Source organism: Phascolarctos cinereus, unplaced genomic scaffold (assembly GCF_003287225.1).
Source record: "Phascolarctos cinereus isolate Bilbo 61053 unplaced genomic scaffold, phaCin_HiC Scaffold_2;HRSCAF=192, whole genome shotgun sequence".
NCBI classification, from domain to species: Eukaryota; Metazoa; Chordata; class Mammalia; order Diprotodontia; family Phascolarctidae; genus Phascolarctos; species Phascolarctos cinereus.
The window spans coordinates 35499774-35524998 of NW_027555625.1; the positions used below are offsets into that span (position 1 = coordinate 35499774).

General features: G+C 43.5%; 1 protein-coding gene across 1 annotated transcript in view; it reads right to left on the reverse strand.

The window, feature by feature from the left end:
• Positions 1-25225, reverse strand: part of KRCC1 (lysine rich coiled-coil 1) — a 38730-nt gene that overhangs the window by 8103 nt on the left and 5402 nt on the right. The window contains 4 exon segments of the mRNA XM_078149293.1: positions 2917-3198; positions 5007-5181; positions 5264-5371; positions 6702-6808. Coding sequence (XP_078005419.1) covers positions 2917-3198; positions 5007-5181; positions 5264-5371; positions 6702-6740 — 604 coding nt within the window. The 5' untranslated portion in view covers positions 6741-6808.

The following is a 25225-nucleotide window of genomic DNA, read 5'->3' on the forward strand; positions in this document are numbered from 1 at the left end:
ATGAATCAACTGTAGTTAGAAACTGCAGTAGCCAGTTTTAGATGTTAGACTCAATTAGGGTTGTGGTATTGGGAACACTGAGAACAGGACAGCAAAGAAGCATCTCTAGGGAAGAACCAGTGGGCCTCATTGGCTAGGGGAAAGAGAGAAGAGAGCTGATCAGAGATCCTTCTAAAGTTTCCAGCCTGAGTGAATACAACAATGGTGGCCCCACCAACAGACTGAGAGGTTTGGGTGGAAGGGAAAGAAAATGAATTTAGTCTTAGAAATGCTGAATTTGTGATGACAGCAGGGCATTCAAGTAGAGATGTAAGGAAGGAGCTGGAGCTAAGAGAAAAGAGCGCAGGTGAGACCAAAGGGAACAAAAAACACAAACACATCTTCCACATTTAATTTCTCTGTTACGGCCAGTTCAGAAAGACAGATGGAGAAGAAAGAAACAAGGGAAAAGAGAGCGATGGACCGCGGGAGAAGAGAAGACAGAAATGTTCACTGACCAACGAGGAGAGAGGAAAGGGAGGCCCGGGCTGGCAGAGGGAAGGGAATACATTAGCAAACACAGCTTACATCTTCATTCTCATGAGGTCTCTGGGTTCTGAGGACGTTATACTTTCTATTCTGAGATCTGGCCAAGGCTCCTAAAAGCTCCTCCTCCCATGGGGCATCAATTTATATGCTTCCTAAATGCTAGACCCAGCACAAACCTATCTCACAAAACTTGGCGTTGTTCATTCCAAGCCTCTCAGGGCTGGTAACTCAAGAGATCTCCTAGCAGGGCCTTTCTAAAGGAGGCACACTTGATGTCTTCATCTTTGGACAGAAAAGTTTTGTACACAAATGGCAAATAGAGAATTAACACCCAAGCTCAGTAAAGTGAGAGTAAGAGAGCACTTGACTGTCCTGGATGAATTTGAACATCTGGTCCAGATGAACCACATTTATGGAACTGAAAGAACTCAAGAATGTGGTTGTCAAGCCAGTCTTGATCATGGAGAATGGGGAGGGATACCACAGGACTGGAGACTGGCAAATATCTCATTTAAAAAAAAAAAAGGTAAGAGAATAGAGTCTGTAACCAAAAGCCAGTGAGCTTCCATTCCTGGGAGATACGTGGCTTAGTTCAATTACTGGATGAATGGTCAAAGACGCTAGTGGTTTGGTGTCAATGTAGCAGGAGGTCTTTGGGGAAGTGCCCCAGGGATCTGTGTTCTTCAACATTTTTATCAGTGACATGGATAAAAGCACAAAGGGTATGCTCATTAAATCTGCAGATGACACAAAGTTGGGAGGGATAACAAACATAACAGATGACAGAGTGAGGACACTGTTGGGCAGAATCTCGTAAGATGAAACTGAATACAGATAAATAGAAACTCATACACTTGGGTAGAAAAAAATCAATGCCCAAGTATAAGACAGAGGAGGAACAGTTAGTAGTTTGTGTGAAAAAGACTTGGGGATTTTTGTATATAGCCAATCTAAGATGAATCCAGCGTGCTGTATGACAGTCCCCAACGCTAAGGTGGTCTTAGGCTGCATAAGAGAGGCAGAGCTTTAAGGATGAAAGGGGTGATCATCCCACTGTATCTACCCAGTCAGACCACACCTGTTGTGTTGTGCTTGGTTCTGGGGCCATGGCTTAGGAAAGGTACAGATAAGCTGGAGAGAATGAAGAGGGGCAAGAGGGATGGTGAAGGGTCTTGAGCTCACGCCAAATGAGGAAAGGCTGAAGAAGCTGGGGATATTTAGCTTGGAGAAAACTGTCTGAAAGACCATCATGTGAAAGGGAGAAGGAATTTGTCCTGCTTGGCCCTAGAAACAACAGCGACAAACTGCAAAGAAGAAAATCTCGACTTGATATGAGGAAGACTTTCCTAACAATCCCACGGGTGGGACAGGCTGCCTCCATGAGGCCAGGGCCCTCTTCACTGGAGGTCTTTAAGCAGAAATCTGGCGGAGCACTTATAAGGCACGCTGCAGTGAGGACTCTTTTTCAGGTATGGGTCAGACTACACAGTCAATGAATTCCCTTAAAACTCTCAACTTCAGCGATATCTCCAAAATTCTATGTCTAACTCACAAAACCCTAGCATACCTTTAGCATTTAGCTAAACCAACTTCCCTGAAGACAGAAGTTATTCAACAAATCCATTCTGGGGGGAAGAAGGTGGGTGACGAGAATACAGAAGGGAAGATACGACGCATAAGTGGCAAGGACGAAGCAGAGTGAATAAAAGAGCACGTTGGGAGAAGAGTGACCAAGTACCTCCTTGCTGTGCCTGGCACATTCCAAGCTCATTTCTGCCTTAGTGCCTTGGCTCATCATGTCCCCAGCGCCTGAGATGCCTGACTGTCCTATCGCACCTCTCCCAAGAGTTCACATCCTCCACGAAGTCAATCCTTCCTGCTTACAGGCCCCTACAAAGACTGTTTGCTTCTCTGGATCCCTGTCTGAGACAACCCGGCACCTGATCATCTGTCCCACACTGTCCTTTCGGGTAAACCTGGTCGATATAATCAGTTGATAAAGTTTTCTGAGGGCAGAAGAAGCTGCATCTGCTTGGTCTCCCTGAAACACCAACATAGTGGTGGGTACAAAGAAGGGCTTTCTACGTGAGGGTCAGCAACTTAAGAGTTGAGAGGCACCTTAAAAATCTCCAACCGTCTCATTCTACAAGTGAGGATACTCAAGTCCCAGAGAAATTAAATGCCTTGCCCTAGGTGCCATAGAAGCTAAATTTGAACCCAGGACCTCGGGCTCCAAATCTAATGCTTTTTCTGATGCACTACTCCATCGTTCCTTGTGCAAAACTTCAGATGCTAGACTACATGGGCTTCTCCTGCAGATGAGCGGCAAGGCACATGCATTTGCAGACGTGTGCTACGGGGCTGCTCTAGGGTAACCCTACTACTCACCGCTGCTCGTGGACTCGGCGGGGAGGGTCTCGTGCCCGATCTCTTCCAGGATCTTCTTGCGGGCCTCACTCCTCTTGTGCTTCTTGCCCAGGTAGTGCTGCTGGGCCATGAGCGGGCTGTTAAAGGATGCGCAACACAACTCGCAGTACTTGTCTGCATCCTTCAGATCCACGGCGGGGCCGCCACGGGACAGGGCGATTTCTTCCATCACCGCTTCTGGGGTGGCTCTGTCAGAAGTGGGATGCTGTGGCTCTGGCCCAGCACAACTAGCAACAGGAAGACCTGCTGAGAGAAGAACAGCCTCCTAATGTCTAGACACAGCTATAGAAAATGGGATAAAATAGAATTTTAACAGAAAAATCTATTTTCATAGAGGTGACAAACACTTGTTCATGTAACATATTTAAAACATTTCTACATCAAGAGAACTCTTCAAAAATCTGCTATCCTTAGTATGTCCACTCAAAGCCACCAAGTAGGATTAGTAAGATCAGAGTAAATGTGCATGTTTACCAGTGTGTGCGTGTTGGAATCCAAACCTGGTCACCATGTTTTTCTGTGCAGAAATGCTTCCAAAGTCTTGGTATACAAAAAAAAAAATCAGAGAAAGCTAAGCCCAGCATGGCAAGCTGACCACTGTGACACCTCCTTCTTGGCTCACTCTTAATGGCCAGGGAATCAGAGTCTATCTGGAAGAACATATTATGTCACTAATTCATCATGGCTTGTTCTTTATTTACTTCGGGGTGAAAGCCAAGCAATTACTTAATACCACTCAAACTATGTATTCCCAGCCCCACGTTATTTCAAAGTTCTTTCCACCTACTTCACTGAGGTCAGCTCATTCAGCCTAGGGGACTGAGGTTAGGGCATCCTAACTCTTATGGGAGATTCTGATTTTGTTAATCTTTCGGTTGATTTGCAACATGCTCTAAGAGAACTGGTCCGCTGTCTCATGATTGCAAAAACTGACCCTAATGAAGAATCCATTCTCAGCATAATACACACGCTAAAATTAATCATAAATTTTGTACAACCTGATATATATATTTTGGGAGACTGTTCTAACATAAATATTTGGTACTCTGACATCTTGCTGATGGTATACAAAGCTTTTCATGGCACTGGTTTCAGCTTGGCAACTTGGCAAAAATGGAGTATGCTACATTGGTGAATAATTCATACTGGGAAATGAATTGCCTTCCTCCAAAGAAGGGCAATCAGTAAGAGAGTGGTGGATTACTAGCTACAGAGATGCCCAATCACTATCTTTCTAACAGGACCCAAGCCTCCAATTCTGCTCCATTTCAAAACCTGGTCTGGATGGAGTTCCAGATTTCCATCCACTTTCAGAATAAATGTCCCCATTTTTTCTTGGGTTCTCTTAAGCAGTCTCTCACAGTATATTTCACATGTTCTGTCTCCCCAACTAGACTATCAAGCCCCCCAAACAGGGATCTTATCTTATGATTCTCAGTGGGTGATTAATAATTGTTTGCTGTTCATAATGATATACCTATTCTGGATCTTAACAGGGAAATGGAGAGCTCTCTGCTAGCTGGATAGAAGGAAATCTACCTAGGCTATGCTATGGCCATACCATTTTATAGTAAGGGTACTGGCTGAATATGGTATGAAGCAAAGGAAGGTGTAGGAAAGGAAAAGAAATGAGATTAACAACAGAGAAGGGGAGAGATTGATAATGCTTTATGATTTAATTTTGATCTGCTGTTTAAATTAGAAGCAGGGAGAAAAGGAGCATGGCAGGGGTAGGCAGCTTGCTGTCAGACGATGGCCAGGTGGCCAGGTGGAGCAGAGCTAGTTCACTAGCTAGTTTTGATTTGGCTTTATTCAGATAAGAGGCCCAGGATGAAAAGGGAGGTCATGTCCAATGGGCAATCATACTCTCCAAGTTCAACGTTAGGGACACAGAATGAAAGTAAAGAAGCAGGAGAGGAGCAATGAGTCCTTTCAAAAAGATACTTCCCCACAGGGATGCTTCCAGAACCAAAGATGGAGGATGGACTTTGGAAAACAACAGTTCAAGAACACGAGGAGCATGGAAGATAATGAGGTGAATGGAACCTTACCCTTGTCTGGCTGAGCGCTTGGTGGAGACGTCTGAGCATGTTCTCCCATGAACTGCTTCAACTTTTTGGCATGAACTTTCCCCAAATAGTGGGACTGAGCAGCAACTGGGGAACTAAAAATCATGTTGCAGAGCTCACAAAATTTGTTTTTGTCCACCACTCCACTCCCATCCGCCTGAAATCAAGCGCAGTCTCAATTACAAAGATTCAACAACTCGGAGCCTGTCTAACAACACAACAGTATCGCGGGCACTCACCTGCCGGGCCACAAAGTCCAGCTGCCCTCTTTTATCAGTGCCCTGGGCTTCACTTTGTTCCCCGTGAATTTGGAAATAAAATCTAACCTTTTGAGCATGCTTCTTGCCCTGGGAAAAGAGATGACAGAGCTCGGTGAGAAAGCCAAATCTGCTCTGCGGCCTTGAGTGGGGCAGGGCTCAGGAGCAGGGCAGGATGCTCAATCAGGACGAGCTGGCAGGGAGCCTTTCGCTGGCTTTCCAGTCTCTACCTCTTCATTAAATAAAGCCCCGCACCACAGTTTGGAAGCTAGCAGTTCTCAATGACCAGCCTGTCCATCTGGAACTGACAAGAACAACCACAACAGCACAGTACCCCACAACCCAACATGGAAACGTTTCTAAGGGTTGGATCTGGGGCACGTTTTTAAGCCAGTGGAAAATCTGGCACTGTTTCTCTGTGACTCGGCGGCATTCCACTCCTCTCCCAGCCTCACTCCAGCCCTGGACACCCCCTCTACCTGGCGGCCCTTCCCTTTGGCTGGCTGGCTCCTGGGCCTCCAGTGAAGAGGGTACCCAGGCTGGCCAAGGCCTCATTCCTCTCCAGGCGACTTCTCTCCTATTCCCTTACTCCCCTTCTTTTCAGTTCCCTTTTACGTGTTCTCTTCCTCCATCTGAATGGAAGCTCCTTGAGGGCAGGGACTATCTTTCTTTCTGCTTGTACTTGTAATCCCAGCCCTTAGCACAGAGGTTGGGACATGGTCTGAATACCTAAAACCAAAACATCCTCAATAACAACAACAAAACTGGCCTAAGCAGACCTTTGGCCTAAATACAGTTGAATGAAATAGATGCCACATGCTTTTGTAGAGCATGCAGCAGCGCTGTCTGTCCACCAAAAGTTCTAGGCACAGGATCCCAACCAGCAGAAATGGGAGGCAGCCAGCACATGTTCTGTCTTACGGGATGTGGACGTCGCCAGGGGGCTGGTCTCCTCTGCTGGCCCCGTGTAACTCTTCACAAGCATGTCTATGAACAGGGGAGTGACTTGAGACCATCATGAAATAGGAACAACTAGAGCTGGAGTTTCATTGTTGTCCCTCCCTGGGTGGCCATGCTGTGGTTCTGGGTAAGACGTGTCACCTTTGCGGAACTCATTTCCTCCTTTATAAGGTGAATGGGTTGAACTGGTTCCTTCCCTCTCTGTCTGAGTGTAAAGTCAGAGCCCTAAATCAGGTACTCCACTTAAACTTCTCTTGTGTTTGGTGGCCTCTCCCTAAGAAGGCTCAAATCATGTCTGTGAGTCTACCATCCAATGACGAAGCTAAGAGTTTCCCCTGAGGTTCCTAATTTCTCACCTGTTTTTTTCCAGGGACATAAGGGTAGGATGGCTTGAAATATCATGGAAATAAAAAAACCCCAACCTAGTTTAGGACACAATTCCTCTTTGCTTTCAGCTTACCTCATAATGTGAAATCCTTTGGGATTCAAACTGTAGCATCGCACTACAAACTTTACAAAAGTTGTCTGTAAAAAGTTCGTTCCTTTTATGTTCATCCAGAATAGCATCTATAAGCACAAAAGGGAAGGGGGGGAGGGGGAGTAAAACAGGGCATCATGGGAACAGACCATGGAGGTTTCTTCTCTTTCCCTACTAGCTGCTACAGACTACCTCAACTCAAAAAAAACCCACCAAAAACAAAAAACCCCAAAACCAAAACAACCCAAGAAACAAAAAACAAAAGCAGTACAAAGGTTTTTCTTTAAAAAAAAAAAAGATAGGTAGATTTTGTTGTCTGCTTACAAGGCTACTGGCACACTTTATAAATCTCTTAATACCAGGAAGCAAAATGCTAAAGAAAGGGAAAGGGAAAGCCATGGTACACTAATAGGTGGCAGGAGGTTATGGATGCTGACCTCTGGGTTTGAAAGGTTATCACAAAGGCTGGCTCTGTTACCTAATCTACATGACTCCCCAAACCCCACCCCCCTCTATACAAGTGTGGACAGTGCTTTTACATCTACCCTCACATAAGAAAACTAGCACACTGGAGTTGAATAGCACAGAACAACTGATGATTTGTATTCTTAGGCGATAATTCTGACTTGGGCTCAGAAAACGGGGCGTGAATGTTTGTGTTTCCCAGCAGAAGACCAAACTAAATGCAAGATATATATTTTAAGACAGTCACAGAGTTCCAGGTACTCCACCACCCATTACCTGAAAATCACGAGGAACCACAAACCTACTTCAAGAAAGGTGGGCACACATCCTCCGTAGCTGGCACAAACATGATACCACCCCTCTGTCACAAACCAATTTTCCCACTTGAATATCAAAGCTACAAAGTACAATTCATTTTTAAGATGTGCAAGTTATACTACAAGATATCTCACTGTGGGGGCAGTGAGGTGGAGCAGTGGATAGAGTACCAGCTCTGGAGTCAGGAAGACCTGAGTACAAATCTGGCCTCAGACACATAACACTCACTAGCTGTGGGACTCTGGGCAAGTCATTTAACTCCAACTGCCTCACCAAAAAAACAAAGATCTGGCTGTGGACTGTCATAACTTACCGAGATAAAAATCTGAGGACTTATCTTTGGGATCTACATTCCCAGTCTGAGCTCTGATAGCTAAAATCTGTCTTGTGAGAACTTGCCAGTCCAAGCTTGAGACATAAAGAAAGCATTCAAAGTCTTCTATAACATACTGTAAATACTTCAATGTGGGGTGTCTGAGAAACGATGCTGGGCTTGTACCCTGGCTGTGCCACTTACTCTCTGTGCAACTGTGGGCAAGTCACTCATCTCCCCTGTGCCTCAGTTTCTTTATCTGTACAATGGGTAGTTTGGAACAGATGGTGTCTGAGGCCCCTTTAGCTCTAAATCGATGATGATTCCATTGCTATTTGACAAATACTGACCACTCCCTATGTGCAAGGCCCTGTACAAGATGTTATTGGGAATACAGAGGATAAGATGTGGCCTATAATCTCAAGGAACTTATATCCTAACAGGAAGGTGAGATGTGTAACCAGTTCCTGTAATGTAAGGTAGAAAGTGAAGCAACAAAGATGCTCTGAGAGCTTAGAAGAGGAGGAGATTACTCCTCGAAGGGGGATCCAGGGAGGCTCCATGGAACAGACAGCACTTGGACCGGGTCTTGAAGGAGCAGTAAGAAGTAGCCTGGAGAAGCTGGGGACAAAGACATATCGGGGAAAGGCTCTCCAAGCAGAGGGAACCCTCTAGGACATGTTCATACAACTATGTTTCACAGCATCACTCAACGGAGGAGAGATTCACTTGGTAAATCCCCAAAGTTTGAGTCCAGTATAAACACCTGCCTGAGCTATATTAGAAATCATTTAATGAGCTGTTTTGATTCTTTCCTGGTGTTACGGTGGCACCCTTGATTTACTTTGAACAGCTCTTTAAAAACATGCATATTAGTGCAACATAAGGGAAGGAACACCCAATTAGGAGTCAGGAGACCTGGTTCTAGGCCCTGCTACACCAATATCTCTGTATCACCTTAGGTAGGTCATCACTGCTCATCTCTGGGCTTCTGCACCTGAAAAAGGTAGGGTTCAATGGGACGATCTCTAATTATCTCCCACCTCTGCTATGCTAGGAACCGTCCTATCATTGTCTCTTGGGACAGCCAATTGAAAAGGCTGACTAGAATGGTAACTCCTATTTCAGATCTTCTCCAGTGTCAGGCTGAAGAAGTGAAACTTGATTTGCCCTGGAGGGCACAGACTGCAAAATTCCTTGAAAACTCTCTATCAAAAAGAGGTAAACACCTCCCCCTGGTGACTCTCAAAACTTACTGCAGAGGTAAATATTTAGAAGCATGTTCATGGAAATGCAAAGGAAACAATCAGTTTTTGAGAGGCTGGAGAGCAACTAGAATTGAATGCTAAGCAGTCATCAGGCAAAGGACTGGGCAGGACCAAATGGGCCGGCAGTGAGGAGGGAAGGAGTGTTGGCTGTGGGCCTGCTTCCCAGGCTGGGATCCTGTCTTTGCAGCGTGTGACACTGGGCATGGCACTTCCCCTTGCCAACCTGTTTTCTCACCTCATGAGAGGTCTATGAACCCCAAATAACTACAAATAACGTTTTTACAGGTGAGAAGGCTGAAGCCCAGAGGTAAGTGAGTTATCTCAGAAAACACAGTCCCAATCCAGTGTGCTGTCTATTACACTGTGCTGCCTCATCTTCCCCCACCCAAAGGCAGTTCCCTTTGGGGGGTCCCTATCTCTGTAAATTAGTTATAATCTCTGGCTGGCAGAGACCTCCTTGACCACCTTCTTCACCCACATCTAGTAAGTTACCATGTCCTAACAATTCTTCATAGACAGGCAGTAGAGCCTGGGAGTTGGGCAAACCTGGATTGATGTGATATATCTGACACTTTATGTGGCCTTGGATGAGAGGTGGGTGGGGGAAGGTGACATGGTCAGACCCAAACCTTAGGAAAGGTGACCTTTAACCTCTACCTCACGGAACAAGCTGGGACTCACCCCAGTTCCACTGAATGGGAAGTCTAGGCATCCTTCTCCTCCCTAGCACTTCCATTTGTATGACATCACCATGTATTGTAACAGCTCCCATGCCTCCCTTTTCTGTCTATCCCTCCCCCAGCCACTCCTGCCAAATTCACCTGGCTGAACTACTGCTCTGCACATGGCATTTCCACTGCCCAGAGAGCATCAGTGTTTTCCTACAGCTCACAGGTAAAGCCCAAATGCCTTACTTGGGCATTCAAGGCCTTTACTCCTCCTGGCTGACGCAATCAATCAAGTATTGATTAAGGGCTTATGTTGCCTGGCACTGTGCTGAATACTGAGGATACAAAGAAAGGCAAATCCAGCCTCTGCCCTTGAGAAGCTCTTACTTTAATGAACTGGGCACATCCAAAATGCCTACAGCCTGCTGAAGGGGGGGGACTAGAAATGAGTCATGAAAGAAGCCAGGGAGATGAGGAGGGGGCACTCCAGATTCGAGGTGCAAGGACATGGAGTAGGGAGGAGTGATGGATGCGGGGAAGAAAAAGGGGGCCAAGGTAGCTGGACGGTGAGCACATGGAGGGGAGTAGTGTGTGGGAAGGCTGGTGGGAGGAAGGGGCCAGGGTGGGAAGGCCATTCCATGCCAGAGGCCTTTGTCTTTCATTCTGGAGGTCAGAGGGAGACAAGTGGTGTTTAGTGAGGCAGACAAGGAGTGCCATGTGGCATAGAACCCGGCCTGGGCCAGGAAGCCCTGAGTTCAAATCCAGCCTCAGACATTTCCTAGCTAGGTGACCCCGAGCAGGTCACTTCACATCTGTAAAATGGGGATAACCATGGCACCTCCCTCCCAGGGCTGTTGTGAGAATAAAGTATTTGTATATCACTTGGCAAACCTTAAAGCGCTATCTACATGCTGGCTGTTCTGAAATCAAACATCCTCTACGAGGCTCCATCTGAACGCCCCTCCCGGCCGCTGTGCCCTTCCACCATCCTATGCCCTCACGTGCTGATGGGCTGGACACCTAGCTTTCTTCCACCTACGGGTTCTCTTTCCAATTAGACTGTAAGCTCGGGAATAAGAACGGTGCCTTGGGCTTCACTGCGTCCTTCACACCCAGCGCAGTGTGTCTGTGGAGGATTATACCCAAGAACCTTTTTCTTACCATGGGGGTTATGATTTTACAACAAGCGGAAATGCCCTCTGAAGAACAAGACAGGAGACCCTGGGACGCTCTTTCTTCCTTCTCATGTCACTGGTGGAAGACATTTGGATAGAGGTACATGAAGTGGAAATGACATCCTGATTAAGGTTCTATCTCCTGTTCTTTATTTAAAGGAACTGTCCCCTGTAGCTGCCCAACAGTAATGATTAGGATTTAAACTGAGTAGAATGTTTGGTTTTATTTGAGGGGCAAGAGGGTCCAGACCTGAGAGGGTGTTCCAGTGTGTGAACTCCCTTCACTGATACAGGTCAGCAACTTATCTGTAACTTAGATAGACTTAGTGAGAGCCTAGGGCACTGGAAGTAGAGATAATTTGCCCATGGTCACACTGAACCCAGGTCTTTCTGGTTCTATCCACTACTTCATGTCACCTCCTTGCTAATAATTTGGATCTTTATTACCTTTTTCTCACTTCTATAAAGAAAATAAAGTTTTTCTGTGCACATGCATTTCTTATGTCCCAAGTCTACACTGCCCTCCACCTTCTCTAAAGTTATCATTCACCTATCATAAGGTAATAGTGGAGAAAACTGTGTGCAGAGAACGGTTAAGTGACATATGCAGGGTCACACAACTGCTGAGTACCTGGAGTGGAATCCGAACTCAGGTCTTCCTGACTGCTGCCAGTTACTGCTCAGTGCCCTCTGGTGCTCTGTAGCTGCCTCGATCTACCACCCTCATCTACAGAGGAAGGGGCTGGCCCAAGTGACCCTTAAGGTTCCTCTGAGCTCTACTATTCTAGGATGCCTCTGCTAAGGAACAGGCAATAAGGAGCACCTCTGATCACATGCCCCTGGAGGCCCTGGGTGGGATTCATTTACAATTCTTAAATTGGTTCTAAGTCAAACCAGCATCTGTCTCTTAACCCACGTGACAGCACTTTGTGATGACCACGAAATCCACAAACGCATCATAATGTGGCCTATCCCCCTAACCTCTCTCACACCAAAGGAAAAATAGCTGAAGACTCAACTAGGCTTTGGTCCTCTACTTCAGAGCATGGTAGGGAAGAGGCACCACCACAGAGAAGAAATAAGGACTCAGAAGTCAATGTGCTTGGTTTTGGAGGGACTCCAAACTCTACCAGCCTTGTCCCCAACCCTAGCTCCTGTGGAGTGAGCCAGAGGTTCACTTCCTATTGGATCCTCTTGGCCCCTTAAAAATGTTTAGAGGCTTGCCCATGTTTCTAAGGAGTTATGGAAATAGAGACTGCCATCTGATACGTTGTTTTCTAAAAGTTCACTTTGAAGTTGGGGTTTTGGAAGGCCAAACACCTCTCCCCCATAGTGTTACACTTGGTGGTTGAGTTCTCGGATTAAAACAACTTGTCTAACTTGTAATTTAGGTCAACTATAATGTTAATAGCGCTTAATATTGGTTCTGGTTCCGAACATGGTTAAGGTATAGGGACAGACATGTGGCACAGGAGGGAGAATTAAAGTACTTTTAAAAACCGCTTAATGAAATAGAATGATAGAATCTTGAGAGTTGGACGGACCGAGCAATAGCAACTCTCTAGGCAAATCTAGGAATTTCTTTGACATCAGCCTTGCCCAGTGGTCACCCTGAACATCAAAGCCAACTCACAATGCTGTCCGTTTAATTTTTTAACAGCTTTAAACCTTAGTTATCCATTTACTCTTCCTTATATTAAGCTGAAATCTAGACTTTCCACCTAGTAACTTTCACTTTAGTTCTGAACTCCAAGGCAAGGCAGGATAAATATACTCTTTTCTTGATAATCTTTAAAGTTCTGAGGGCAGTATGATTTTGTGTGGCTTAGCCCTGTTGTATTTTTCATATTTTGGATTCCAGGGAACTTGAAATCCATAAAATACAACTGAAAATCTAACCAGACCAGTAAGAAGAATGACTATTCCATGTGTCTCTGGGCACTCCATAGCACCAACCCACCCTGAATGCCTGGTACTAAGAAATAATTAATCATCTCTTATGGTTCTTTCCTATCAGACTATAATTTTATAGATTTAACTATCTGAAGACTTTCACTTGCTTTCTGGAATTCTCATTAAATTACCTGCATGCCTATGCCATTTTCCTAATGTTTAATAAAAGGATTTGCCAAAATTTTATTTAATTTTTAACAACATTCATGGCCATGAACTTAACAGATCAATAGCTACCCTTGTTCTACCTTTTAATTTGGGCAAGGAAGAGGCATCGTTCCCATTTGAGTACAATTAAGAATATATAAATCATGCTCTTTGTAGAATAGAGTATATGCAGCCTTTCTTTATGAAAACAAATTTAGAATCAACCAAAATGTAGTGATTGAAGTACATTTCTGAAATGGGCACTATACAATTCAAGCAAAGGTTAGCAAGTTGGAAATTATGTTTTACTATAGAATACCTTCAATTCAGTTCAATAACCACATATTAAGAGCCTGATAGGAGCAGCTAGGTGACACAGTGGATAGAGCACCAGCCCTGGATTCAGGAGGACCTGAGTTCAAATCCGTCCTCAGACACATAACACTTACTAGCAGTGTGACCCTGGGCAAGTCACTTAACCCCACTGCCAACCCCCCCCCAAAAAAAGAGCCTGTTATATGCAAAGCACCAATTTTAAGTTAAGTTATGATGAAAATTCCAAGACAGAAAAAGAAATTATGTCTCCCCCAAGGAGCTTACATTCAGTTGGGAGAGAGAGAAAGAGATGTTCAGGGAAGACAGGTTTTTGTGAAGGTTTAAAAGTTGGATGAACTACACTTTAAATTTTAGGTTGGGAGATAAAACAGAAACTGAAGGTTAAGACAGGCAGTCGGTCATCCAAACGTGACTTAGCGTTGCCGGCAACTGAATCTATCCCACAGAGATGTGACCATTTCAGATATTCAAAAATAGAGTTTTGATGAATTATAAAACTGATGTGATCATGAGAAAACTCTTAAGGAATTTTCACTCTCCTGGTATTATCACAACTCTTTTAGGAATTAAATGAGTCAGGGATTTAAATTTAGGATTCCTAGTCACTCTACAACTCTGAGGTATTAGATTCCAAGCAAATGAGGTAATCTGTGTTAAAAATAAAAATGTCTGTGATGAGAGAAGTTCTACTTAGCTCTTTGACCATATGTTCTAGAAATGTTAAAAGACATCCCGATAAACCTAATTACATTTTACACACCAAATTTCAGCACTGTTCAAGAAAGGAATTTTCAATTCTAGGAAAGTCGGATTTGGTATAAGCAGAAAGAAAATTCTGATTTTGAAGAAACAAAACCCACATATGTATACACATTATAATGAGGGTTTCATGTAGTTTCATCTTTTTTTTTTAACTTGGTCAAAATATATAATACCTATAATTACAATTAAAGCAGTGTAAAACCTACATGACACATTTCCTGCTAAATATGAAAATACTGTTGAGAAATTTTTTAAATGATTGATTCTAAGTTCCACTAGGCAGGAACCCATTCTAGTGTTATATCTCCCCAGTGATTATCAGAAGACTGCACAGAACAGGAGTTTAATAATGCTTGATGAACTGAAGATTGTGGGTAGGTAAATAAACAAGAGTAAGAATAATTCTATGCCCTGCTCAGATCATATGTGAAGTACTACTATGGAGAGCTGTGGGTACCTCATTTTAGGAAAGACGTAAGTCAGCTGGAGGGTAACTAGACAAGAGCCATCAGTATAGTAAAGGTGCTTTAATTCACATGAAAATTGGCTGAAGGAGATGGGGGCATTTAGCTTCAAGGAGACAAGACTTGGGGAGATAACAGCTATCGCCAAGTATGTGAAGATGATGCTTATTCTGCTTGGATTCAAAAGGAGCGATGGGTAGAAGGTGAGTCAAATTTAGGTTTGGAGTGAGGAAGAGTTTTCTAACGAGTAACAGGTAACACTGTCCCAAAGTGGAATGGGCTGCCTTGAAAAGCAGTGGGTTGGTTCCCCCTTTACTGCAGGTTTCCAATCACAGACGGGGTGATGACTTTTCAGGTAAGCTCTGGGGGAGAATTCTTTTTCAGGTGTAAACTGAACTAGATGGCCAATGGGCCCCTCTCGAGACTGCTGGGGGTCAGCAGTTCTGAAATTCTGTGATTCTGTGGATTCTAAATCTGGGAACGAGTGCACAACCCAGTCTCTTAAAGTTTGACAAATAAAATTAAAACATTTTCAATGGATTAAAGAAGGTTTGAAGCAGTCCACGTATGAAATGAACTGACTGAAGAACTTCAAATGAAGAATTTAGTCAAGTGTCGGTCTCTTAGACTATATGATCTATAACTGATAATTTATACATACACATCATACCACATAAATCTGTATTGTTTCAGCCCTCAGTTGTAATTCATAAAAATGTTTTTAAAATGTAACTTCTGACTTTTTATACTTATATATTACATATAATACATAACATATATTTATAACATACAATATTTATTCCTATACTTCTTATAATAGAAGACTGGGGGTAGGTATTAATAGAATGACAAAAACAAATACTAACTTGATAAGATTTTTTTAAAAAGGTATGAAAGGTAAATTCTTCTCATTTTAAAAATAACAGGGAACCCAAAGTTTAATTTAATAAACAAGTACTTTATACTTCAATTCCACAGTAATAGCAAGGATAGGGAAGGGAGAAGGGGAAGAAATAAAAGGGAGAAAGACAAAAGGGTAAGATAGATAGAAGAAATAATGAGTTGCCTAAATCTTGCATGCAGATTTTTATAGGACAGCCACAGCAAACAATGAAGAAGAGTTGGCAGTGTGGTGGAGTGGAAGTTCATGGGTTTTGGAGCCAGAAAATCTGGGTCTGATGATCAGTTGTGTTATTTACTACTTATGTGACACTTTAAGTTACTTCATTTCTCTAGGTCTGTTTCTTCATTCATAAGGGGATTGTACTAGATAATTCCTCCCTGGCTCCAAATCCTAATATGACAATAGAGGAAATCTATAGAATTCTATGAGTTTTCAAGATCATGGGACCAAAGGTCACCCATTTCTACAACAGTTGGAGAAATCCTTGAGAGATAGTCTATTGAGTGAAAGAGCAGATGCCAGGGAGATTGCTGAAGTACATTCCTTAATTTTAATTTGGTTCCTAAATGTTATAGCTTCTAGAATCTAATTCTTCCCCATACATGGAAAAGGGATAGTCAGTGAGACAGGAAATTAGATACAACGCTGAAGAGGCCCAGGTGGTAGGCAATAAAATCTGGGAGATGGGGCAGCTAGGTGGTGCAGTGGATAGAGCACCGGCCCTAAGTCAGGAGGACCTGAGTTCAAATCTGGCCTCAGACCAAACACTTGACACTTACTAGCTGTGTGACCCTGGGAAAGTCACTTAACCCCAATTACCTAAAAGCAAAAAAAAAAAAAGATGGGAAAAAAATAAAATAAAATCTGGGAGAATTGCTGGTGGTGCTGGGCCAGTTAGGGAAGGAAGAAATGTGATCACTGCGGGCCCATTCAGAAATGGTATCTGTAGGAAGTAAACGATAGTTGGTCAGGAGACAATGAATGAGGCTTCATGGGTAGACCAGCAGGGCCTTGAAAACAGCTGGCTGACCCCATCACAGCTTTTCACAGGTTGTGAGAGGTTTAAAGGCCAAAATACTGGAACAGAACTTTGGAGTTATGGAGTTGTGAGCATGGCCTAAGGAGATTGGAAACGTTGGCCTCTCTCACTTCTGGTTGACTTGATCTTTTTTCCTGTCTCTTTTAACTGGTCATAATACAGAACTGAAATATATTTTTGGTAATAATTATTGAAAACAATTTTGTTTCTCAGTTAAAAATTTTTAAATAGTTAAACTGAAGGCTTTAGGGAGACAACATGGTATAGTGCAGAGAAGTCTATAGATTGATAACCAGGATTCCTAATCCCTTCAATAATGAGTTGTTTACCTTGGTTAAGTCATGACTTCTGTGGAACCTTATTTCCATTCAAAATAATAGAGAAGCCTAGATCATGTCTAACGTCACATTTAGCTATCAATTCCATAGTTAATTGTCTTTAAGAAAAATCAACTAAAGCTAAAGTTGTCTTTCACTTTGTAAGTGTTCCTTAAATGATTTTCCCTGTTGTAGAGAAGTTCCCCATTTGTTTTAAAAGAAAATATGTTCAAAAGTCATTTGGGGATGTATAAATGACCTTCTAAGAGAGATGAACAAATATTCTAGCTCCCTCCAAACTCTTCAAAATTGCAGACAGGGTTAAGAGGATATAACTCTTTAAGCAGACTATGGAGTTTCTTTTAGGACTTTAATGGTTTAAGGACCAAAAGGGCCCTGTATATTTTCCCCTAAGTACTTTCTACATGACTGCTTGTATTTCTTAGCCTTCCATATTCCAAAGGGTACTAGGTTTAGGATCTGGGAAAATTCTAGAAGGGATCACTAGAGATGGTTGGTGACTGTCTAGAGATCAAAGCAGTGCTTAACAAAGAACCAAACTGCATCCACAACAGGTTGTGCCAGACCAGCTTCATTTCCTTTTGAGATGGGATTTACACAGAATTCCTAGTTGAGGGAAATACTGTATAACAGACAGCATTCACCTATATTTTAGGTAAGCATTTGATAAATACCACGTACTTTTTTGTGCATAAGAAGATGGAGGGATGTGGACTGGACGGCAATACATCTAGATGGATGCAGAACTGGCCGGCTGCCCACTGAGTTGATGGCTGGATGTCAACATGGTCCCCGGTGGGGCACATCAGGGATTTAAGTTGGGTCCTGGGCTGGTTTTGTTTGTTTCCCATTTTTGTCAATGACTGGGTAAAGACATAAATGGCAAATCTGTCACCAAGCTGGATGAGAGCCAGGAGACCCTGCCAGTCTACAACAGGAGTTGACAAATCATGGCCCACAGGCCAAACCTGGCCCGCTGCCTATTTTGGTATGGCCCTCGAGCTAAGAAGAGGTTTTACATTTTTAAATAAAGTTTTACTAAAAATTTGACCCTATAGACTGATGAAATTCAAGAGGAATAAATGTAAAGCTTTACATTTGAGTATAAAATCAGGCTGTTCTGTTTGGCCCCGGAGGGCAGAAGCAGGCAGAATTTGAGAAGAAGCACATTTCTGCTTGATGCAAGGATGATGTAAGGATGTTCCTAGTTAGAGGTGAGCTGCCTCAGGAGGTACTGGGTCACCCCCTCCTGGTAAGATTCCAGTAGAGGCTGAACAACTTCCCAGGAGAGTCACAGAGGTAGTGGGGGTGTGGGCTGGATTAAACGGCCCCAAGTCCTTTCCAGCTCTAATAGTGAATGAACCCTTGTGTAGATCACTTAATTTGTGCCTCAGTTTCCCCATCTTTAAACTGAGCATATTACTTTGCACCACCTTCTTTACGGGGTTGTTGTGAGGACAGAAGGAAAAGTGCATTTTGAAGTATCATAAATTGCTATGTAAAAGGAAGCCACAAAATGTACAAGGCCCTGATTTAATGGCAAAGGCATTCAAAGGCTACTTCTAACACTTTTTAACTATGTGTTCTTGGACAAGTCATTTTAACTCTGGGCTTGTTTTCTCATCTTTAAAATGGGAATTTTTGCTCTACCTCACTTACAGAACTATAGTGAGCTTGGCAAGCCTTCCATGTTAGCTATATTATTTAGCAACCCCCAAACTGCATGATCTGATTCCATTTCCTCTCCCTATGGAAGCCTATATTCATTCTTCCCAATTGTGAGAGGTAAAGACCTCCTAGTGATTTGTGTGCGGGACACAACTCTGAAAAGAAGATGCTTACTTGTCTGGAAATGATATTCAGCTTTGGGATATGGATATGCAAGGTGACGAGCTCATATAAAGAGCTAAACTGTGTTCTGATTTGTGCAAAGTGGTGTGTGTGTGTGTGTGTGTGCGCGTGCACGCACACACGCACACATGTGCACGCTGAAAAGAAAAGGTCAGATTTAACCCCAGAAATGGTACAGAGCTGAAGAAGGAAAGCAGCTCAAACGATTCTAAGTACTGAGAGGGGAGAGCGTTCCTGCAAATGCCCTGCGGAGAAGAATGCACCAACAGGAGATCTTCTGATAGTGTATTCTAGAAATAATACATAGGGAAAGGGAATAAGGAAATGTTATCTGGTTTAAAAAAGAACCCAAGGCAGGCTCTGTAATGCACTGAGGGGAAATAAAAATGAATACTGGTTCATATTTATAGTTTACAAGTATTTTTTTTTCATCAAAAGAAGAAACTGGTGAAGCAAATTGTCTTAACATTGTCTGCATTTTTCAGATAAGGAAACTGATGTTCAGAGATTAGCCTGAGGTCAAAGCTGCAAGTGCTGTGGCCACGATTTGGATCCAGGTTTTCTGGCTCCAAGGCCAGAGCTTTCCCCATAGCACCATATGCCTGGAGGAGACAGGGGGTGGAGACTTAGGAGAGGAGCCCTGTTGTGGCTAGGATTCTCTTTTGGCCCCCGTTCAGAGCAGAGCAGAAGAAAACTGATTCACAAGGCCACAGTGGCAAATTCTGCCTGTGTTCTGTTGGATGACGTTTTCCTGATACCTTGTAAACCTGACAAAAGAGGCTAAGGCTACAGATGCTAGAAAACACTTCAGAATCATAATTAGATGTTTATGCTAGCAAAAGACATGCCTCTTAAGGCCCCAATTAGTAATTTAGGGGCTGGTGATACAATAAAAATCAAGGGAAGTTCTAAGGTTTCTCTGGACGCTACCAAATTGCAATAAGATGTTCTACAACAGGGGCCCTTTTTTGGTATGTAATGGACCCTTTCACAGTCTGGGGAAACCTATGGACTCCTTCCCAGCATAATGGTTTCAAATGAATAGAAATTCCTGGGATTATAAAGGAAATCAAGATGTATTTCCCCCTAAGTTCACAGACTTCCTGAAATCTCTCCATTAAGGCCCTTAGGAGTCCATGTTAACCCATTCCAGAATAACCTTCTTCCTTTGCAACCTTTCTACTTCTGATATGGAAATTACACATTATTTGGGGTTAAAGTAGAGCCACATAAAGATATGCATGTAATCCAGTTAGTTGCAAATCTGGCATCTGTAAAATTCAGCATAATGCACTATCACATAATTGTAAAGTCAACGGTGGAGAATGGATGTGAATACTTTGTTGACTAGAGAAAAATGGGACAGGAGCTCCGATGCTGGGTATTACCTGATCTGCTGTATGCTTCTTGAGGACAGGGACTATTTTTTTGCCTCTTTTTGAATCCCTAGCACTTAGCACAATGCCTGGCCCATAGTAGGCACTTAATAAATGTTTATTGAATTGAGAAGTCTGGAATCAGAATATGAAAGGGAAAAGGATGCAAAGGTATTATTATAAGTAAACATTTCCCAAGTTTGAATTTAGGCACATTCAGAGCAAGGTACTGCTTTGCTATACTGAATATAAAGCCCCTGAATTAACTGAATCTTTCAAGCATCTCCTGATGCCATTCCATCCCAGCTATGCCGAGAAGGATCTTGGGATCTCAATGCATGCTTCACTGTTTTCGGGGTACTTTGACATACATCATCTCATTTGATAATAACACAATTGGCCAGCAGAGAGGCCCTATCAAGATGGAAAGGCTTCAAGTATGCATCTGGTTGTCTAAGGTCCAGATCAGCTTACTTTGGTGAGGCTCATCACCAGGCTGGTCCACAGCAATCATCACCTGCTGTCTCAGTCTGCACTGGTGGAAGAATTCCTCAAGCCAATGAAACCACAAGTCTTTGAAAATTCCTTAGTGACTACACTGTGACGGGGCCATCAGGTTTGCACAATGACTCTGTGAGGGGAATAGTGAAAGCACCGTTATCCCCAATATGAGATGAAAACACAACCAGAGGAAGAGAGAAAGGCACACCTGTAAGGGCCCAAAACTAGTCAGCCCCCTAGCACTACGGACTACATCATCACAATTTCCTGGAGAGAGTAGAAGGGACATGCATAGCTAGGGGCACTTTCTGTGCAGTGTGCCTCTTTCCTGTACAGAGAAGGAGAGAAGTGCAAAGAGCTTAAGGTGAAGGCTGCTCCAGATAAAAGAAGGGGACCCAACTGTGGAGTCACGGGATCCAAGGCATGAGAAATTCCTGAGAAAGGGCCATGGGAGAAGAGAGCCTCCAACTCACTAAAGAAGTCAGTCACAGATTTGAACTGGAGATATCACTGGGTCACAGCATCATGAAATCATAGACGCAGACCTGGGGGGGCCTTCAGGATCATCCACCTCCTCATTCTGCAGAGGAGGAAACTAGGGCCAGAGAAAATAAGTGAGCTTGTAGTAGTGGCTTCATTTTGATTGGTTGTATGGATAGTTAAGTTTACAATAAATCATTTTTTAAGTCTTAGTCTCCTGGGGATCTGTCCTTGGTCCTGAGCCAGTCTTCATTTGTATCAGTTACTTGTATGTGTGTCAAGCCTGCAGGGGACACAGCTGAGAGTGTATACAAAAAGATCTTGACAGACTAGAAGGCTGGACTGAAATAAGATTAAATTTAATTTTTTAATTTTTTTTAAATTTTAAAATAAAAATTATAAAGCTTTTTAAACCTGGGGGAAACTTCTAATAAGGAGCTACTTTTACTGATGCAACCTTCTCTGCACCTTAGGGTGCTAGAGCTTCCCTGAGCAGTGAGGGGATGAGTGACTTGCCCAGACTTACATCTAGTAGGTGTCAAGACAGGGCCTGACCTCAGGCGTCTTCTGACTCTGAGACCTGCTCTCTTAATACAGATAAGTGTCAGGTGCTTGGGTTCAAAAAAAGATCATCCCCACACCCCAAGTACAAGATGAGAACAGCATGAGTAGACAAGAGTCCTTATGAAAAAGAACTAGGGCATCTGTAAATCTAAGTCAATAGTGTGGTACAGAAGCCTGTGGTGAGAGACAGTGCCAGGAAGAAGGGAGGCAAGGGTGCCCCTGTGCTGTGCCTTGATCAAACCACATAGTATTGTAATACTGTCTTCAGCTCTGGGTGGCACATTTTTAAAAAGACATAGAAAAGCTGCAAGGTGCTGAGACGATGGTGACAGAAACGGCCAGGGGCCTGGAAAACGTATTCCAGGGGATCAGAGAAAGAGACTAGCAGAGTGTGATTGAAGCAGAGTTACTAGGGGGCAGAACAGCTGTCTTTGAGAATTTGGAAAAGCTATCAGTCATGAAGAAGGGAGATCAGACATATTCTGTTGGCCTTAGGGAACAGAAAAAGGAACAACATGGGGTGGGGGAAGGAAGCAGGAGGCAGAGTTTTAGACTTCTCATGAAGAAAATCTTAACAATGAACAGTTTACAATTACACTCCAAAAGTAGAATGAGTGCTCTCAGTAGGCAATGAATTTCCCCCTTTGGAAGGTACTCTAAAGAACTCCCAGTATTAACATCTAGCCTTCCCTAGTGATAGCTACAATCAACATTCCTTTCCTCGAAAATAATTCTCAATTTAGACATTCAGGGTTTTCTTTTTCTGTGAAATCTTCTATTTTATAATAGAAACTGTCATTTGGTTTCTAGCCATCTGTTAGAAAGCACAAACTGCCCAAAGTTAGGGCCAACTGCCCCTTTATTTTCCTGCACTGATCCATTTTTATTTGGGTTGGACCTGAGAATCACTGGTGTAAGGCATGTCCTCCACCAATGCCAACTGGGCCCTGCTCACTCACCAACACAGTCTGGGGGAGAGGCCTGGGACAGCGAGAGGTTAGATGACCTGCCCAGTCACCCAGCCAGCAGAGATACCAATCTACATCCCTTTCTTAATTCTATTACATAATATCAAGTGACTTCAGACATCACTGCTTTTTTGACAAATTTAATGATAAAGCTTGAGGCAGAAAGGATTATAAGACTCTTTGCTTACATAAATGATTCTGGAGGTGGACTGGGGAGATGAGAACATATTTGATTCTGTCCAAGGAGAGCCGCTAATGCTTATGCAGCTGAAGCCATGAAGACCACTGACGGAATCTAAGCCACTTTTGCTTAGTATCCAATTCTGCTGAAAGGCTTACTGTTACTCGAATGATTTTGTGGAAGGGCAGGTCTATTTACTTATTAGATGAAAATGAATCTTTGGGGAGAAGGGTGGAAGCATGCATAGGGTACTGCCCACTCACCAGTTCTAGGAATTCCCAAGGAGGAAGTTCCCTCCACTGATGCAGACTCTCAATGTGGCAGGAAGACTAAGTGGCTGAGGGCACTGACAGATGAAGGGACATGCCCTGGGGACACACAGTGAGAGTGTGTGTGTGTGTGTGTGTGTGTGTGTGTGTGTGTGTGTACCACTACTTGTCAGAGTAAGGACCTGAACTCAGGTCTTCCTGACTCCATGGCTGGCTCTCTAGAGCTTGGGAGTAAGGGGGGAGGGTTGGAACCTGCAGCCTCTAGGCCACATATGGCCTTCTAGGTCCTCAGGTGTAGCCTTTTGACTGAGTCCAAGTTTTACAGAATAAATCCTTTTATTAAAGGGACTTGTTCTGTGAAGTTTGGATTCAAAGGGCCCCACCTGAGGACCAAGAGGGCCACAGGCTCCCACCCCTGCTCTAGCCAGTAGGCAACACTTGTCCAAATGAACCTAGCAATAAATTACTTAAATAATTTTGTTGATTAAAAAAAAAAGACAGTGACCTCTACTGGGGCGGGTGTGTGTGTGTGTGTATGTGTGTGTGTGTGTGTGGTTCTAAGAGTCTTGCTGCAATTTTAAAGGAGCTCAAAACTATCTATTTATTGGAAAAATACTTTTGGCCATTACTTAGGCTTATATGCTGAAGTGTGAGTTTAGGAGTTTAAGGCTAACTAATCCTGACATATACCACATGGGGAACAGCTTAAGATGTATTAAAAAAGGCTAAGTGTTCTGCAATTTGAATAATTTCTGTTTATAAAGGGAAAAAAGAGCTGCTTTCCTCAAGAGTGCTGGTTTTATATTTTGGACTCAGATTTCTATTCCCCAACCATTTGTTAAGACTCTCTTATGTGCAAAGGCCCCCGGGGATAATCCCCAAGAAAAAAGGGAAACACCAAATTTCATTTTGCTTTTTTTTTCCCCACAGAAATCTGAATCCTACATGTGGAGTAGAATGCTTAAGAAGTAAACTGCCATAGTCATATGTGAAGGAATGCAATATTTTGTAGAGCCATGCCATCACTCCCAAATAACTCTTCATAAAAATAGAAAGATGTTTTCATCTTGTCTAAATAGGGAAAGAAAAGTTGATCTGGCCTTTCACTACCTATGAAATCCTGGCAACCAGTGAGCAAAATCTGGCACTGAACTGTGGAAAACCCAGGGTCCTGAGCCAGCTCTTGCTCTGCTGACAGTGACAAGAGACAAAGAACTTTCTCTGTTTCATCACTGCAGGTCAAATCTCATTAAAGGAACTTCAAGGGAAGTCCACATTTCTTTCTTGTCCTGGAAATCTATAACCACCCCCAGAAATGTGCTCTTCTCACTGGATACTATATCCCCTAGGATCTCAACAGCTCTATCGATTCGATGATCATTTTATGTAGCTGACTCTTAATCTCTTTATGCAGCCCTAAACTCTCTCCTGACCTTCAGTCTTGGATCACCTATTGCCTACTGGATGTCTCAAACAGGACGTTCAAGGCATCTTAAACTCAGGATCCAAAGCTCATTAACTTTCTCTCCTAACCTTTTCTCTACTAAATTTCCCAATTACTATCTAGGGCACCATGTTCCTCTCTCAGGCTTGCCACCCCAGGGCCATTTCCCCTCTTGCATTCATTCACCCCACAAACCCAACACTTCGCCAAATCTTGTTTCCTCTACCTTCACAACATTGATCTTGTACCACCCTGGTGCAGGCCCTCATCACTTTATGCCTGGATCACACCAATAGCCTTCCTGCCTGCCTCGGGATTTTCCCCCTCCTCCAGCTGGTCAGAGAGATGATCGTCAAGCCTTGGTCTGACAATTCCTGCTCCCCATTCCTTCAGTATTACACAGAAGATGCCCTTTGGCCTTTAATGTCCTTCACAACCTGGCCCCATTCTACCTCCAGCTTCCTTATACTGTATGGCTGCCACCCCCCCCCCCAAACCTGGTAACCCATTGACATTGGCCTCCTCACTGTTCCATGGACATGACCCTGAGCCTCTTCAAGACTGTCCTCCATGCCTGGAATGCTCCCCTTCCTCCCCTTGGCTTCCTTCCAAGTTCAGCTCAAATCCCCCTTCTGCAGAAGGCCTTTCCCGATCCAGAACACCCTCCCAAGGCCTCCTTGCTGAAATTATCTCCCATTTACACTGTAAATACCTTGTATATA